The 16,632-nt window shown below is 49.5% G+C and overlaps 7 protein-coding genes across 7 annotated transcripts; 3 read left to right on the top strand and 4 right to left on the bottom strand.

The window, feature by feature from the left end:
- Positions 1–28: 28 nt before the first annotated feature.
- On the bottom strand, positions 29–1,916 carry B0J16DRAFT_291968 (FAD dependent oxidoreductase-domain-containing protein). Its single transcript, XM_046124306.1, has 3 exons — positions 1,736–1,916; positions 1,118–1,686; positions 29–1,069 (listed from the first exon to the last, which is right to left on the bottom strand). The coding sequence occupies exons 1-3, from the start codon at positions 1,746–1,748 to the stop codon at positions 179–181; spliced, it is 1,473 nt and encodes a 490-aa protein (XP_045978588.1). The 5' UTR covers positions 1,749–1,916; the 3' UTR covers positions 29–178.
- An 841-nt stretch (positions 1,917–2,757) lies between these two features.
- On the bottom strand, positions 2,758–4,778 carry B0J16DRAFT_309666 (uncharacterized protein). Its single transcript, XM_046124921.1, has 2 exons — positions 4,185–4,778; positions 2,758–4,135 (listed from the first exon to the last, which is right to left on the bottom strand). The coding sequence occupies exons 1-2, from the start codon at positions 4,681–4,683 to the stop codon at positions 2,910–2,912; spliced, it is 1,725 nt and encodes a 574-aa protein (XP_045978587.1). The 5' UTR covers positions 4,684–4,778; the 3' UTR covers positions 2,758–2,909.
- A 1,736-nt stretch (positions 4,779–6,514) lies between these two features.
- On the bottom strand, positions 6,515–7,280 carry B0J16DRAFT_348337 (uncharacterized protein). The gene has a single exon (XM_046128722.1). The coding sequence runs from the start codon at positions 7,248–7,250 to the stop codon at positions 6,747–6,749; it is 504 nt and encodes a 167-aa protein (XP_045978586.1). The 5' UTR covers positions 7,251–7,280; the 3' UTR covers positions 6,515–6,746.
- A 1,071-nt stretch (positions 7,281–8,351) lies between these two features.
- Positions 8,352–9,206, top strand: B0J16DRAFT_417783 (uncharacterized protein; the record flags this gene model as incomplete). Its single annotated transcript, XM_046133705.1, has 2 exons — positions 8,352–8,607; positions 8,658–9,206. Exons 1-2 carry the CDS (start codon positions 8,443–8,445, stop codon positions 9,204–9,206), a joined length of 714 nt encoding a protein of 237 aa, XP_045978585.1. The 5' UTR covers positions 8,352–8,442.
- Positions 9,207–9,356: 150 nt separating this feature from the next.
- On the top strand, positions 9,357–10,860 carry B0J16DRAFT_417782 (uncharacterized protein). The gene is made up of 4 exons (XM_046133704.1): positions 9,357–9,774; positions 9,823–10,091; positions 10,140–10,164; positions 10,217–10,860. Exons 1-4 carry the CDS (start codon positions 9,569–9,571, stop codon positions 10,746–10,748), a joined length of 1,032 nt encoding a protein of 343 aa, XP_045978584.1. The 5' UTR covers positions 9,357–9,568; the 3' UTR covers positions 10,749–10,860.
- Positions 10,861–11,824: 964 nt separating this feature from the next.
- On the top strand, positions 11,825–14,537 carry B0J16DRAFT_348334 (uncharacterized protein). The gene has a single exon (XM_046128721.1). The coding sequence runs from the start codon at positions 11,883–11,885 to the stop codon at positions 14,388–14,390; it is 2,508 nt and encodes an 835-aa protein (XP_045978583.1). The 5' UTR covers positions 11,825–11,882; the 3' UTR covers positions 14,391–14,537.
- Positions 14,538–14,774: 237 nt separating this feature from the next.
- B0J16DRAFT_403849 (uncharacterized protein) lies at positions 14,775–16,122 on the bottom strand (the record flags this gene model as incomplete). Its single annotated transcript, XM_046132746.1, has 2 exons — positions 14,775–15,566; positions 15,619–16,122. The coding sequence occupies 2 exons, from the start codon at positions 16,120–16,122 to the stop codon at positions 14,775–14,777; spliced, it is 1,296 nt and encodes a 431-aa protein (XP_045978582.1).
- Between the last annotated feature and the right edge of the window lie 510 nt (positions 16,123–16,632).

Here is a 16,632-nt window from a genome sequence, read left to right as displayed (position 1 = left end):
TTTGGGAAAGGTATCAACTAACTGAGCTCTTGAGACTACTATCGACATCATAATGATACCTGACTGGTAGACAGTTCCACTGAGCGAGGAAAGGACTTGGGCATTTTGGACTGGTATTTGACTGGGATACCATATTAATTCATGAACGACAAATAGTTTATATGTAAACGATTATAACCTAAAGCTTACTCGCAGGTGCACTCCCTCCAACGATGATCTGGTCCATCAAAGTCTCAGCCGCCACCTCAGGACCCCAAGTCTTGACACGCTCATCAGTAACAAGATAAGCCTGTGGAAAACCAGCAACCTGACGCTCCCCAAGAACCATTCTAGCGATTGCTTCACCACTGAGCCAGCATTTATCCATCCCATGTCCATTGAACCCTGCAGCAATCCACTCGCCATTTCCAAGCCTGCCTGTCAGGCTTTGCGGAAGCTTACCCACGATTGGCATTCCATCTGCTGTAAATCCCATGATTCCTGACCAGACTTCCAACGCTTTAGTAGGGGCTGCGTCTTTCCAGATCTTGGGAGCGGCAGAAGTCAACGTTGCGCGAGCGTCATCCGCCACGGAGGAGTCATCGCTGCTTAATAAACTGCGCAGATTCTGAGACTCCCCGCCGAGAAACATTACACCTGTCTTGGCGTTCTGTTGGGCATAGTAAAGGCCGAGATGGACGTGTCTAGTCTTCCCGTCGTATGTGCCATGGGACTCCTGAGACCAAGACATCTTATCGCCTACATGTGGGAAATTCGGTCCGAGTTTCTGCGTGGACATAGTACCTCGAAGGGGATACAGACTGCCGACGAGCCCGGGGATCAAATGAGCTGAGTAGCCGTTTGTGCAGTGAATAACGTGTCTGGCGCGAATGGAGCCTCTGGCTGTGTTGACGATATAGTTTCCTGCTACTGCCTCTACTGAAAGAACTGGTGTGTTTGTCTCAAGTGCGAAACGTTCTGCAAAATCCTTCCTCAGCGACGCCAAAACGGCTGTGAGTAGTCTGTAAGGCCAAAGTGCGGCCACTCCCGTTTGCGCCGTAGCACCAGCAGCTTTGGTAAAGTTGAAGATCTATGAAGTTGTCAGATAATACTACGCATTTGAACGCATCCAACTTACTCTGGTTGCTTCTTCCTTATTGAAGACCTTATACTTGACATCCCCTTCCGGCACAGCTTTGAGGAAGTCTCTGAGACTTTGCACAGCGTCTTCGAAAGTGGCCTGGTCCGTGAACGAAGTTGCCGACACAACCTCGCGATACTCAACAGCTTCACGCTCTTCCGGACTTAGAGTGGAAAGAAGTTCTTTGAGTAGACGAATATTAGCTTCGCTGAACCGTACCGTCTCTATCGCGCGCTGAACTCCGACAGCCTTGACAAGAGCTGGGAACAGAGCATCGCTGTCCGAGACGAGATGTCCACCATTACGACCGGTCGCTCCGCTTACTGCTGTACGGGCTTCGAGCATAATGACTTTAAGAGTACCGGCATTGTGTAGAAGGTAGTGAGCGGCGCCGATGCCCGTAATACCGGAACCGATGATTACTACACTCGCTTCTGGCGCCAGTGACTGTGATTGAGCGTTAGAGACGGTCGGATGTGGTGGGTTTTGCCATGTTGGTGCGGTGGGCTTTTTGGTAGGAAGACCAGGTGGTATTTTGATGAGCTTGACAGCATCTTGAATGAAGTCTGCGGTGGTCAGCACTCGAGATTGACGAAGGGATAAGGATGTACATACCGCCTTCTGACATTTTGAGGGGATGGAGATTGTTGGGACTACGGGTAAGACAAGATAGGATGCCTGACAGCTTCTTGTTCCGGGACAGATTCAAAGAGGTCTAGGGAAAGGCTATTGAATACTTGAAATGAATGTTGGAAAGATATCCGATAACTTAGAAATGCTATCTATTGCCCGATTACGGTCTTTGCATGAAGCCATAACTGATTGACGACAACTCAACAGTGGAATCACGCGCCTGTCTCGCGGATCGCATTGCCTAATTGGGTTTAGATAACTAGTGCTGGGGCCCAAGTCCCCGCTGTAACGCCAGCTTGTCTTTGTAGGTGATGACAGACAGGTACGTATATCAGTTTAGTTTGCGATGCAATTCTTTCTGTACCATGCTGGTTTCTGGCTTGACTCTTTGGATCACTGAGGGAGAAGGAGCTCTGACGGACAGTCTTTTCGATCCATGATCGTGACTAATGATGCTCAATAAGTGATTCATCGGTGGTCATTGTCACAGTTGCGTATCGAGTCCTTCTTCTGGATTCTTGTCGAAGCTTACACATCTTCACAGTTCACACCAACTGGACTTCACCAACCTTGCAAAGTTGAACTTCATTTCGTATACGAAGTTAAACAATCAAGATGCCAGACACTGATTGCCCTGGTACCCTTTATATCCTCGACAATGAGAGGATCTTTAATCTTAAGACGTTAGTTCCTGACCTCGAAATCAATCATGGCCAAGGCAATGTTTCGTTTGTTCAGAAGAATTCGACAGTTATAATTGCTATAAGGACAGATAACGTGGTTGAACTTTCGAAGGTTTACAAGGAGATGGGCTTTACAGTATCTGTGAAGAAGGGGAGCCAAATCACGAGTTAATTAGTCAACATCCAGCTTCAATAGGACCTCAGATACAAGTCACTAGACGCATCTGCAAATAGGTCCCGGGTCACCTTTGACTTAGAAGCCCGGTTGGATGTTAGTTACACCGACACCCTTCCCGGCGAGTCGTGTGATTGCGGGCGAGGAAATAATACAACACAGAACGGAGATGGATAGATACTAGCAAGCAGGCATAGAATAGTCTTCTGAACATTTAAATACTATTTACTCTTGGATATCATGATACGTTAAATCAACACCCTACCACAACCGCCAAACAACCTCACTATCAATCTCTCTAAGCGTGAGAAACAGGGATGTTGTCCTTGGGGTCATGCATAGCCTGCTCCACAAAGACCTTGTGCCACTTTCCAGTGCAGAGAAGGTAAGTAGTCTCCTTAACACCAGCCCAGTTCTCCCGCACAATATCCATAGTAGGTCGCGAGAACACAACGTCAATCTCCTCAAGAGTCTTGTTCTTGGTCTCAGGCATAAAGAAGATCTGGTAGATCTCACCAACGAAAGCAATACCACCGTAGAAGCCAAGAGCGAGACCAGTCTTGCCCATGCCCTCTTGCATCGCGGAGAAGTTGTAGGTGACGACGAAAGAGGCGAGGAAGAGAAGAGCGTCGGAAGTGGTCATTCCGTAGGATCGGAGATAGGTGGGGTAGACCTCTGAGGGAACGACCCAGGTGAGACAGGCGTAGGATCCGAAGAATCCCATGTAGACGATCAGACCGGTGAGGTAGAGTCCCTCGACAGTCATGAGCTGAGTCTTCACGTCGAATTGGTAACTGATACCAATGAGGACAAGACCCATGAAGAAACCGGGAAGCATAGTAATAGCCCAGAATCGTCGACCGAAGCGCTCCATGAGGAAGATAGCAGGAATGGTACCGATGAGGAGAGATCCACCACCGACAAGGGACATGTAGTTGGCCTTGTACTCGTCGAAACCAATCTGGTTCATGAGAACAGACATGTAGTACATGATAGCGTTAACACCAGTCAACTGACCCAGAAGAATCATGATGTTGGCATAAACAAGAGCACGTCGGGCACGAGGCTCTGTGAAGAAATCCATCCAAGGGAAGCGATGGTTCTTGGCACCCTCCCTAACAGCAGCCTCCTCATTAATGACAGAAGCACTCATAACATAAAACTCCTCTCGAGACTCCCGGTCCTCAATACCACGGATTCGCTTCCACACCTTGTAAGCGTCGAGATGCTTCTTCTGGTGGATGAGGAAACGGGGGGACTCGGGGAGGAAGAGCATGCCGAAGAACATGATGGTGGAGAAGACGAGGGATGAGCCGAGGATGTAACGCCAGTTGCCAGGCACCTTGAGGAAGATGGCGCCGACGGCGTAGCCTAGGACTTCACCGAGGGCAATGTTGAATTGGTAGAGGGAGACGAGGTTTCCTCGGATCTTGCGTTCGACTGTCTCGGCTACGTAGACGGGGACGGTACCGCCCTCGAGACCGACTCCGAGACCAAGGATAACACGAGAAGCGACAATCATACCTAATCAGTTAGTACAGAGTAGTATGAGTTGGGGGTAGAAAGGACTTACCAAAGTTGATGGAACCAGCCTCAAGAGCAGCACCAATGGTATAAAGAATAATAGAAATAATGATAGCACCCTTTCGTCCAAAGTACTCGTTCGCAGGCGACAGCAAAAGCGCACCGCCAACAGCACCAAGCGGCATACCAGAGTTAACAAGAGAATTCTCTCTCGCATCCAAATCAAGATCCTTGGGCAAGAAAAGGTTGGCACCAGAGATAAGGGACTGATCAAGACCGGACAGCAAACCACCCATGGAGGCGAACGCGACGAGAAGCCATGTAAAGTGCTTGGGGTTCTTGAACTGAACTTGGAAAAAGCCAGTGTCTAAACCGCCGGCTTCTTCGAGTTGACGCTCCATGTCGGAGATTAGGTCGTCGACTTCTCTACCGCCATGTTTGGCGACCTCCAGGGCTTCGAATTCAGGTTTTTCGTGGCCCATGGCATTTTTAATTTCGTCTTTTTCGCGGTCGACCGTGTTGGTCGAGTTTTGTCGACTTCTATCCATGATGATGAATATCCTCAGGTATGATAATAAGAATAAGAATAATAGCGAAAGAAGATGTAGATGGGCATGAGGTACTTATACAAAACACCACGACTTGCCTGGCTGGGACGGGAGAATGTTGGTTGATCTGGAGCCCCAACTTTATATGTGGTCCTGTAACAAACCCGCATTCCCAAAATCTGGAGATTTACACTCAATCATTAGACTTTTCCGGAGCACCGCAAAAACCCCATTGTTGGATGACGGTACGACCGAAAGTTTGGCCGGTAGAGCTCCATCGAGAGATGCCGTCTGAGCCGATTTGGGTGGAGTTTTTTAATGGGCGATCAACGCTGCTGTAACGCTCTAGCAGGAGTACTGTACATGAAAATGTAACGGCTGTAACATGATTTCTTGCTTCAGCTGACTCGCATGCTAATCGAACCATTCAGGATTAACGACCAACATTCTGTGTTCCTTGAAAGGATTTCTCGCTCCGATAAACAAGCCAATAGAGTGAGAGTTTAATGAGGGAAGACATCCACTGCCGGAGAGATCTACAGGCACTAGGACGGGTTTACGTTGTTCCTCTTCTAGAAATGTTCCAAGCGCCAGCCTTTTACGTCATATGTAAAGCCGTGTACCCGTGTAAGCAAGCAAAAAGGCTCGTCGGTTCCGGGTTGAGTGTCACCCTGGCCTTGTCTCTGGATATTGCCTCTCCACTGTTGGGAGCGATGTTTCGTAATGCCTTCGATGCATCACTTTGGTTGGGAAGTCATCAATGCATCAGTCGGGTCCCAGTGGCACGATTGCCTTTTTCTTGTGTCGCGAGACCCGAACATGCGTTTTTTAATCTGCAGTTGTTTATAACGGAAGTGTTATTATTCCCGTGCCAAGTGCTGAGGATACGGGAATGCCCACTTGAAGCGAGCACTAAGCCCAGGGGATCTTGCCATGATTCAGCCGCATCTCTTGGCTGAAAATCTTTTTAACGACGGTGAGGATGATGATTTTGCTGGTTAGATCTATCGACTAGGAGAGACTTCACGAATCATTTGGATTACGACAGAGGTTCGATGCGATGTTGCGCATAGTCATTAATTGAGTTTACCGCGTCTGGGGGAAGAAACGACTCAATCCAGTATATCGGTGCATTGTCCCGGTGAAATAAAATAAACTCGCATGTCCCAGTGATGGAACACCAAAGAAATCACGTCGCAAACTCCGCAATGCTGATCGCATGTCCTCAAAAACAGAGCATTGGGTAACCCGACCCAAGCACCACAAAACCCACAAATCAACCTTAACCTCCCCAGAAGGAGTTTTTCGTGGGGATCACCACTTTTTCTTTACTCGCGACGTTCCCAGCCCAACCAACCCAGCCTTGGATATCATGTTTGGGACATCGGCCCTTTACCCAGATGACTACACATAGAAACTCCACAAACGGAAAGAAACGGGCGTCTCGATAGCTTCAGAGAGCATTGGGTAGAATTCCCTGGTGCCATGCGTTCCCCGACATGCCATTTTCTGGAGATCACGGGGTCTGACCCCCCGCGATTCTGGGTAAAGGGCCGATTTCCATCCCCGGGAATTTCCCCATTTTTGGAACTTACATGGATTATCAGGCAGACAAATTCATGGCGTGCAAAACATGAATAAGGAGACTGTCATGCAACCGGTGAGTCGTGCAATTAATCTGCGGCTACATTCGGAGCCGCTACTCAGAATCAAGGACTTCTTTTTTATTTTGGGGCAGGAGTTGGAAGTTGTACCGTTTTGGGTTGGAGATCCACTGGTAATTAATCAGACTGAAAATATTTGCATGTCATTGACTTGAGCACTGTCGTTCGTTGCTGTGAAAAACTCGTACAATTGTGGAGACTAATATCGGCACGAGATCTGCAGAGTCTTTATCCGTAAAGTCGCGACTCTCTTGATTCTCACAAGCATTGAATGATTGAAGAGCCTCATTCAATTGCCCTTACCCAGATCAAAAAACGTCTTTAGCCTTCCCGCAAGCCACTGCCGCATCTCATTCAGCCTCATCAGCCCTACCGGCTGTATCCCTTTCCTTGGCTTCACTAAGCCTTCTTGGCCCTCGGGTTCCTCACATCCTTGACACCAACGCCAAGCACAAAGGCAATCCTCAAAACCGTACAAATCCCCGTAACTATAACACTAAACCAATCCTCCCAGCGCCAGCCCCCCAGCGCAAGATTATTCTCCATCTTCAAGCCCACGTAAATAGCCGTAAGCATAGTAAAGTCTGCGGGTAAGATCGCGCCCTGGACCATCTTCCAGATATTTACATCGTGTGTATACCGTAATAGTGTCAGCTGGATAATTAGGTATGATGTGCCCATGCCGCCGATCTGGTAGAGGAACGGCGCGAAGGGTGCGGCTGGTGGGCGCGTGGTGAAGAAGGCTTGGAGGGCGAGGTTGTGGTCGAGGAAGTTTACCCACATGCCCATTATGGTCAGAGCGGGGTCTACCCAGAGGAACCAAAGGGTGTAGATTGGGTGGATTTTATCTGTGATTGCCATTTTGATGAGACTTGAATTCGATAACTCAATCACTGGGTCCATATCTACGGAAAGAAAGAGGAGTCAATCGAGCTTAACTTGAGTCCTTCTTATACATCGCCAGATGTCAGCTTCGTAAGCTGATGCTATTTCGTCAGCGCTAATCTTGGCGGTTGGTTGGCAAGAGTCAGGGTGTCAGAAGAACAGACGCGACGAGTATGGAAAACAAAATAATTTGAGCCGCTTTGGGTGGAGATTATACGCAAGCTTGCCACGTTATTTTGCCTCTCCAGCGTTTTTTCTGTCTCCATTCGATAACCAAGTTCCTGATGGGTTACAATTGGTTTCCCCTCATTGTGCCAAGATGTGGCTGACTGTTGAAAGCCGTTGGAAATTGTTATCCAACGGGATGATCTCACAACTTTAACCGGATGTCCGAACACCATCAATCGCGGGGAGATCGACACAAGCTACCTCGATTGATTGCGAATTGCTTATTATCACACTGGTCAGAGCTCAGGCCGCTACCCTACAGTAGAAGCTATTTACCAACCAAACATGTAGATTTACCTGAAGAAACATACTTCATACATTTAAGCGACTGGTAAGTTGTGTAACTAATTCAAGGAAATAAGTATTCTTCTTGTATTTATTAAACTATTCTGTAAATTAAGACCGCCAATTGTTCACTTTAACTCAGATATTTAGAATTGGTACCAATAGATTAAGATAAGCAAGACGATGTCTCGTGACAACCAGCTGTTTACACCCCACTACTGCACCATTGGGTTATCATAAGTACTTACACATACTAGGAAAATTTTAGAATTTCAGAATATATTCATTTTTATATTTAGGTATTAGCTCGGCCAGTTTGAAATGCAGGGTACTCACAATCGGGGCATTAACGTGGATTTTCAGAGGTGTTATAAAACTCTCATTTTTCTCACCCTATAGCTCAGAAAGCCTTTTTCTTACCTTCCAACCAGCTTCTTGACACGAAAGGGGAACGCCTAAAATTCCAAAATGCATTTCATTATTATTAACCCGAGACACGTCCCTCATCCCAATTGGTTGAAATCAGCCATTGTTGTTTAGTGATCAATCGCATTTTTCAGCTCCCGGAGACAAAGTGCGGCCTCTCCCATTGGTCATCGCAATCGTAGCATCATTCTCGCTTCATCTTGATCTTTTGCTCTATCTACCTCTCTTTTGCGAACGGACTACACCTTATCAGGGTTGTGGAGCGTCGGTTATGTCTTCTGATACGCCTTCTGACAGGCGTCTTCTGCGCGCTATCCTCCCAGCCGATGGTGCCCCTGCGCTAGCGGATACTGCGCCGAGGTATCCCTTGGGTATGCATCCCAAACGGACGCTGGTGTCTGCTGCGTGTCAAGCTTGTCGGAAACGAAAGTCAAAGGTACCTGCCCCCAAAATGTAATCAATATCCGAGATTCTGATGTTTGGCAGTGCTCCGGGACGCGTCCGGTATGCGTCGCGTGTACAAAGCGCTCAACAGACTGTCAATGGGAACCCACTGAAACCCAAGCCATAAAGCGAAAATACCACGAAGTCGTCAACGAACACAACCGCGCATCGTCATATCAGCAATTATTCGAGTCCATTAAACATATGAGTACGGAAGATGCTGCGCGAACGGTTCATAGGATACAAGCGGGTGATAATGTTGAAGCTTTGCTGGATGAGGCTGAGACATCGGTGCAGAGGCGGGATAGTAATGCATACGAGGATTTTTATCGTATGCTTCAGTCGCGACCGGATGAGGATTTCACGAGGATCTTGAGATTAGTCAGGTCCGGATATGATGTCAAGGCTATGCTGAGACATATTCGAGAAACAGATTTATTGCTACAGATCGCGCTTAAGCCGGAGCAGAGACGACGATATGAATTTCCTTTTAACACAAAATGGCCGCAATTTCTACGCCAGGATTCAAATCCGTATCTCAAGACGTCTTTCTACGAAGCAGACAGACCATCGCCAGATAACTTACATTGAGATTGAAGTCAGACATCATCTTTGACATTCCCTACCACGCCTCGATACTCATCGAACCACTTCTCGCTAACATACGCATTTCGAAATGGACAACCGTCACATGCGACGAGAGTATGTTGACATCCCTCCTGGAGCACTACTTTCAACACGCCTACCATTACTTCACGTTCTTCCACAAAGACTTGTTTCTGCGCGATCTCAAGTCCGGTTCAGCGCAGCACTGCTCTTCTCTTCTCGTCAACGCAGTCCTCGCAAGCGCGACGCACTAGCATCCTGAAATTCAAGGCCGTAACGAACCATGGGATACAGAGTCTCTCTGCTATCGGTTCTTTGCTGAGACGAAGAGGTTGTGGGAATTGGAGATGGGGGAGAGTAAGCTTACGACGTGCCAAGCCGCGCTGGTCATGAATTCAATTTATAACATGGACGGGTTAGATCAGATTGGAAATGTATACATGGTCCAAGCAGCTAAAATTGCGTATAATTTGGATTTCTTCGGGGCAAACGGAAGAGGGGAGATGGATGTCGCGAAGCAGTTTACCGCATGGTGTCTTTTCTCATGGCAATCGTAAGTCTTCCCCCAATCTAATCTACTTACAAGACTAACGGATAATAGTTTGATGCTCTTTCACTTCTACAAGCCACCCCTGTTCGAGAAGCCGCCCGACATCGACCTGCCGGATCCTCACGCTAGTCCCTGGTTCTACCCGGAGATCCATGTAAGGTACCCAGAATCAGGGTCCAGACCGATCTCTTTCCCAGAGACGTTTATGCAGACTGTCAAGTTCAGGATTATACTGAATGATCTTGCTAATAATCGTTTTGGAGGAGGAAAGAACATGGCGATTACACTGGAACAAGCAGCGAAATACTATCGCAGGTTGTGTTAATGGTTTGAGGATCTTCCAGCTTGTTTGAAGCCTGATAAAATAGTGCTTCCATCGCATTTGAATCTTCAGTAAGTCCTCACTTTCACTAAGATTATGCATAAAGTAGACTGACAGATGTAGTATCCACTTTCAGTACATCGTTATGCTGCTTCTCGAGCCATTTGTGGCGTCAGAGAAGGACAACCCATCAATAACGCTCCTTGACGGCATGATCAAGCCCATCCGCGCAATCGTCCACGAAGCCACAATCCGCTTCGAAACCCTCATCCGCGCCTACTACCTCCGCCACAGCTTCAGCACCTACGCACCAGTAATGGTCCAATTCCTCTCCGTGCTAGGCTTTCTATCCGCACAAAAAGCAGCCATCAACCCCGCCGATCACCAAAGCAGCATGATTCTCGCGACTCTCGGTCTCGAAAACCAAGCTCAACAAGCATATCTCGCTAACGCAATGTTTAAGTTGCTGTTTAGTAAGATTCCGGCCAGTATGACGGATGTTACTAGTCAGTACTGTAGTCTGAATGTGACGGGCGCGGTGGTGGAGATTCAGCCTGCGTATGTTCGGTCGGCGTATCCGATTCATATGGTTAGTATTAATGCGGATGCTGAGGAGCAGAGGTTGAATAGGTTAATTGAGGAGCTGAAGATTTGAAAGGTTGTTTTTTCGATAGTGCGGATTGATATGACCTTTGGGGCGATGCAGTCATCCAGCAATTTCCACATACAAGTAGCTTTCTGCTTATTGATTATCTAGTAGTCTGGACCGGAACAAATCTCTGCCGGAAGCAGAAGAGACAAAATCATTTGGTCATCGTAAGCCGGCACTATGACCAGTTCATTCTGTCACCCTGCGCGTCCGGGGCCAGCGTTTCTGTTAACCACCCAGCTATCAGTTCTTTTTCCAATACGTGAAACGATATTTCGCTTCTCCATAAACAAATCTGGTTAGTTTGTACCAGCAACTCGGTAGCTGAACCTGACAAGACGCTACCTTTGACGCTATTGAGTGGCGCAAGGGGTCGACTCAGATCTAGACCTGTGGCGCAAATGTCACTGCCGCACTAAATGATTCAATCGGAAATTGAGAGTAAAAAAGGACAGCGAATGAGAATGCCAATGGATGCTATGGGGAAATGTCGTTTGCTTGGCGGTGAGACACTCGAGTGTCTAGATGCCACGTGAGTTGGGCGGGAAAGCAGGGTCCTTCGCGTATCGTTGAGTGCCGATGATTTACATGTGGCAAACGACTGCCGAAGGATTGGGGTCCTGGTACCTCCATCGTGGAGAAACATCTTTTGTCTGGGGCAATATCGAATTGAAGTCATAAAAGAAATCAAGATACAGCTCAATTGCGCTTTACTTTACCTCGCCCTTCTATCCCCTATTGTCAACACCGCTGACTCAACAGCCACAGTCTAGCTCCATTCTCACGACGTCGTACATCCTTAGTCATGGCCGTCGTCAATAAAGGGTCCATCTTACTAATGACTAGCTCAGGTACCGAAACGATAGAACTCCAGTAGCCCTACAGGCCGGCTGTAGAGGCGCTGCTGGACACCCTCATCCAGCTGCGCCACATGACACTATCGAACGCCCTCCGTTTCCACAACACCAAGCAAGCAATAGGGGTCATCAAACAACACCATATTCCCGATAAACGTATTGAATACAAAAGGATCATGTTCAAACGCAATTCAAGTTACTTTCTCCTCACTCTCAACCGCCCAACTCGGTCAGTCATTCGCTTAGTCTCCATCTTTTTGGCTCGTCCAATACCACGCTCACTATGCGCTCTTTCATCACCTTTGCGGCCCTCGCCCTTTCCGCTTCGGATCTGGTTTCTGCCGGTCCTTGTAAGCCTCGTCCTACCACCACTGCTGGTGCTGAGACTTCTGCCACTGGCATCGAGACCTCTGCTACTCTTGGTCTTGAGACTTCCGCTACTGGTATCGACACCACTGCTACCGTCGGCACTGAGACCACCGCCGCTGGTTCTCAGCCTACCCTTTCTCCCGAGGATGGCCCTGTCACCAACGCCTGCACTGGCGGTGGTATGACTAGCCTCGACCCTTTCACCGTCCAGGGTGATGTCTCTATCAACGGAGATGATGGTTACACCGGTGACAACAGCGCTGATACTTCTTGTGCTGACTTGAAGGCTGACACTCGCTCTCGCAAGCGTGCTGCTGGCGAGGTCGCTTCTCTCGGACAGACTCTCACTGGTCTCGACACCAAGAAGCAGTACACCGTCCAGTTCTACTATCGCGTCTCCACCCCTCCTTCCGAGAACACCGCCTGTACCATCGAGGCTTCCATCGGCGACATTAGCTTCTACAGCGCTGGAATCTTGGCCAACGCTGCTACCGTCAGCTACAACCATGTTCTCGTCTCCACCTCCGTCGATGCTTCTACAGCTGAGCTGAACATCAAGACCACTTGTGCCGACGGTGGTTCTGCCTCTGTCCTGATTGACTCGATCTTCTTGTCCAACCAGGTTACTCCTGAGAACATCAGCCAGTTCGCTCTTGACTTCGATGGTGTGGTTCATGAGCCTGCTCAAAAGCCTACTACTGCTGTCTCTCAGCCTACTTCCGCTGCTGGTGGTAATGGTGGTAACAACGGTGGTGATAAGACTACCTCTGCTGTCGAGGGTGGAGCTACTTCCAACCCCACTGACGGTTCTTCCAACCCTACCCAGGGTGGCTCTGACTCTACTGAGGGCGGCTCCAAGCCTACCACTGTTGCCGGCGGTGACTCTTCCGAGACCACCGCTCCTGCTGGCTCTGTCTCTTCTGCTACCGTTCCCGCTGGTTCCGACGAGACCTCCGTCCCTGCCGGCTCTGACTCTACCCAGACTTCCGCTGCTGGTTCCAACCCTACCACCGTCGCCTCCGAGGCCTCTTCCGAGACTACCTCCGCCCCCGTCGAGAACAACGCCTCCACCCAGACCCAGGGCTCCGACTCTCAGTCTACCGCTGTCTCCGAGGGTTCTGACTCCGTCACCAGCGCTGCTTCCGAGGCCGACTCTGCTACCACTGCCAGCGAGGCTGCTTCTCAGCAGACCACCACTGCTCCCGTCGACAACGAGTCCAGCCAGACCACCTCCGCTGCTGTTGATGACTCTGTCTCTTCCGCTACTGTCCCTGCTGGTTCTGAATCTACCTCCGTTGCTTCTGAGGGCTCTGTCTCTTCTGCTACCGCTCCTGCTGACAGCGAGTCCACCTCCGTTGCCTCCGTCGATGACTCTGTTTCCTCTGCTACTGTCCCTGCCGACAACGAGTCTACCTCTGTTCCTGCTGTCGATGCTGCTACCACCACCACTGCTCCCGCTGATAACGAGTCTACCACTGCTCCTGTCGTCGATGATGCCACCACCACCACTGCCCCTGTTGACAGTGAGTCCACTTCCGTCGCCTCCGTCGCCTCCGTTGAGTCTACCTCTGTTGCTTCTGCCGAGTCTACCTCTGTTGCTTCTGCCGAGTCTACCTCCGCTGCTATCAGCGAGTCTAGCTCTGCCGCCGTCACTGAGTCCTCTTCCGCTGCTGTGACCGAGTCTTCCTCTGCTGCTATCACCAGCTCAGCTGCCATCACTGAGTCTAGCTCCGCTGCTGTCTCCGAGTCCTCTTCTGTCGCTATCTCTGAGTCCAGCTCTGCTGCCGTCAGCGAGTCTTCTTCCGCTGCTATCACCGAGTCTGCCTCTTCCACCGAGACCTTCGCCACCACCACCATGACTGCCAGCGAGACCGAGACAACCACCACTGCCGCCGCTACCACCACCGCCGCAGTTTTCGTCGCCCGCGCCGAGCCCGCTCGTTCCAAGTGCCTCAGCACCCCCAACTCCATTGACAACGCCGGCTTCGAAGACGGCGAGCAAGACTGGGAGTTCGAGGGAACCGCCTCCGTCGCCGATAACGAGCAGCTCTCCACCAACGACCACACCATCGGCGAGCGCGGTGTTATCATCTCCGGCCCCGACAGCGGCTCCTTCAAGCAGACCGTTAACAACCTCGAAGTCGGCGAGCGATACTACCTCAGCTACGCCTACTACAACGCCAATGACCAGACCACTTCCGAGAACCAGTGCACTGTCAAGGTCACCCTTGGTGGCGACTACGTCGACGAGTTTAACCCGTTCGCGGATTCTGAGGCTTACACCAACTTCCGCAACAAGATCTGGGAGGTTTCTCCCAACGCTGCCGAGGCTGAGCTGTTGTTTGAGATTAACTGCTCGGTTAAGAGGAACGACTTCACCCTTATGATGGATGATATTTACCTGGTTCGCTGCAGCGAGTAAGCGGTAAAAATATGAAGGATTGGATATGGGGACGAGGCTATGAGGCCGTCTTAACTTAATTCTTGTACCTAATTAATATCTTGATGGTTATCGTCAAGGTAGGATCTACTTAACGTCTAGAGACATAATCTTATGTATTGGTTTCACTCAATTGACTGATGTCTTTCTTATGGATACCTTGCTGCGCCTTACTTAAACCCGTTCTCGGGGAAATGTCTTCTTGAAACAATTATGCTCACATGGCATTAGGGAAAAGAGGTTGAATGACTAAGATATTATGTCTATACTATGATACTATTATGATAGACGTGTAAACGAGTGGATATTGTTGTTAAGTCGACACCCATAACTCCTTTCCTTTTCTTTTTACTTCCTTTGTAGCACCTATTGGCACCACATCTGTACAGGAACACCAGAGACCCTGTCCAAAACATCAAAGTCCATACCCCATTGTCGGAAGCTGACAACGATCGTGTCAAATGTCTCAAGCTCCTCAGTAGTCCAGTCAGCGTCATCAAGACGAGGAATCTCCGGCACAGCAGCCTGCTTGACAAGAGAGTCGGCAAAGTGGACATCAATTTCAAGCTTCTGAAGCTCCTTGGCAAGTTGAAGGCCGGGAGAGTTGACAAGGTGGTCCTGTCCAGCCTTGAAGCCCATGCCGACAACAAGAACCCTCTTCTTCATGTCAATACCAGAGTCGCGACGCTGCAGCTTGCCACCGCCCATGAGATCGCTGACAATGCGCTTGGCCATGGTCGCAGGACGCTTGTTCATCTTATCGGCGCAGGCTTCGAGGAGGGGGAACTCGCAGTTGGAGAGGAGGTAGTAGGGGTTGACGGGGATGCAGTGGCCACCGACGCCAAGACTGGGAGTGTAGGGCATGTATCCGAAGGGCTTGGTAGCAGCGGCGTTGGAAACTTCGAAGGGGTCGATATCGAGACCTTGGCATGCATCGGCCATCTCGTTGGCGTAGGCGATACAGATCATGCGTTGGCAGTTCTCGTAGAGCTTGCACATTTCGGCAACTTCGGGCTTGGAGACGGGAACGATGCTGTCGAAAACGCGGCCGTAGAGACGGACGATGGCGTCGAGGGAGCCGGGGATGACATCATCGAGACCGGAGACGACCTTGGGGATGGATCGCATGGGAGGTTCAACACGGCCGGGGTCGATGCGCTGTTATATATTAGTATATACTCAAACTGAGACAGTCAGGGATGAAGCGTACCTCAGGAGACATTCCAGCAAAGAGACCCTTAGCCTGAGCAATAGGACCAAGAAGTTGTCTCGTAAGACCAACAGAGACAGAACTCTCAATAACAACAGTGCATCCAGGTCTAGCCCACTGCTCAACCCTCTTCAGCGCACTGTTCAAGTAAGAAAGATCAATAGTCCTATCCGCTCTAAGAAGCGTAGGAACAGAGATCAAAAAGTGAGTAGCCTTGGCAAGATCAGACTCATCAGAGGTGAAAGAAACATTAGGACGAGCCTTGAACTCGCCGCGAAGAAAGCCAAGTCTGTTCTCGCTAATGTCAAAACCCATGATCTCATACTTGGATGAGAAAGAGTCGACCAGACCAGTACCTACGAAGCCGACGCCGATCACTGCGACTAGGGGAGTAGCCTCAGTGGGTGTGACGATGGGCTTGGCGGGTGATGTCTTGGTTGAAGGGCGGGTGGGGAGGACCCTGCGAGGAGCAGGTCTAGTGATGAGGTTGGCGTTGATAGGCATTGTGAAAGATGTCTTGGAGTGATGATTGAATGATGATGAGATGAGTGAGTGATGAGATTGTTTCTTGTGGTCTTGATCCAGAGTTCTTATAGCTTGCATCTCGATACTGAAAACGAAGGAAAAGTCTTTCTTCTTCGAAAATGTCAATCATCTTTGATACTAAGCAAAAGCGTCAAGTTTGCATCTGTCGATTTGCCTACTGTTAGTTACTCGGAAGAAGTCTAGACTCAGTAGTATGAACTATCCCCAAGATGTCACCATCATGACTTGACAGACACGGCACCCCAGTAGCTTATTTGTCTCCATCGAGCTTGCTTATCTCAACCGAATCCTTATTCGGGCAAGTGTAGCTAGTCAGAATTGGCACATACCTGCGGTACCTCCCGCAGCCACTGTCTTGGTGGCGATTGTGGTCCCGGGCAGGCACGGGCCAGCTCCGGATGAGGGAGGAATGTAGCTGGAGACTTGGCCAATCCTATTACATACCATTCTCGGGTGGCACCAAGCACA

This window comes from Fusarium flagelliforme, assembly GCF_020744385.1.
Source record: "Fusarium flagelliforme strain FIESC 12 MPI-CAGE-AA-0113 chromosome Unknown B0J16scaffold_7, whole genome shotgun sequence".
NCBI lineage: Eukaryota > Fungi > Ascomycota > Sordariomycetes > Hypocreales > Nectriaceae > Fusarium > Fusarium flagelliforme.
Note: the sequence above shows the minus strand (reverse complement) of the source record. Positions and strands in the feature narration are given on the sequence as shown.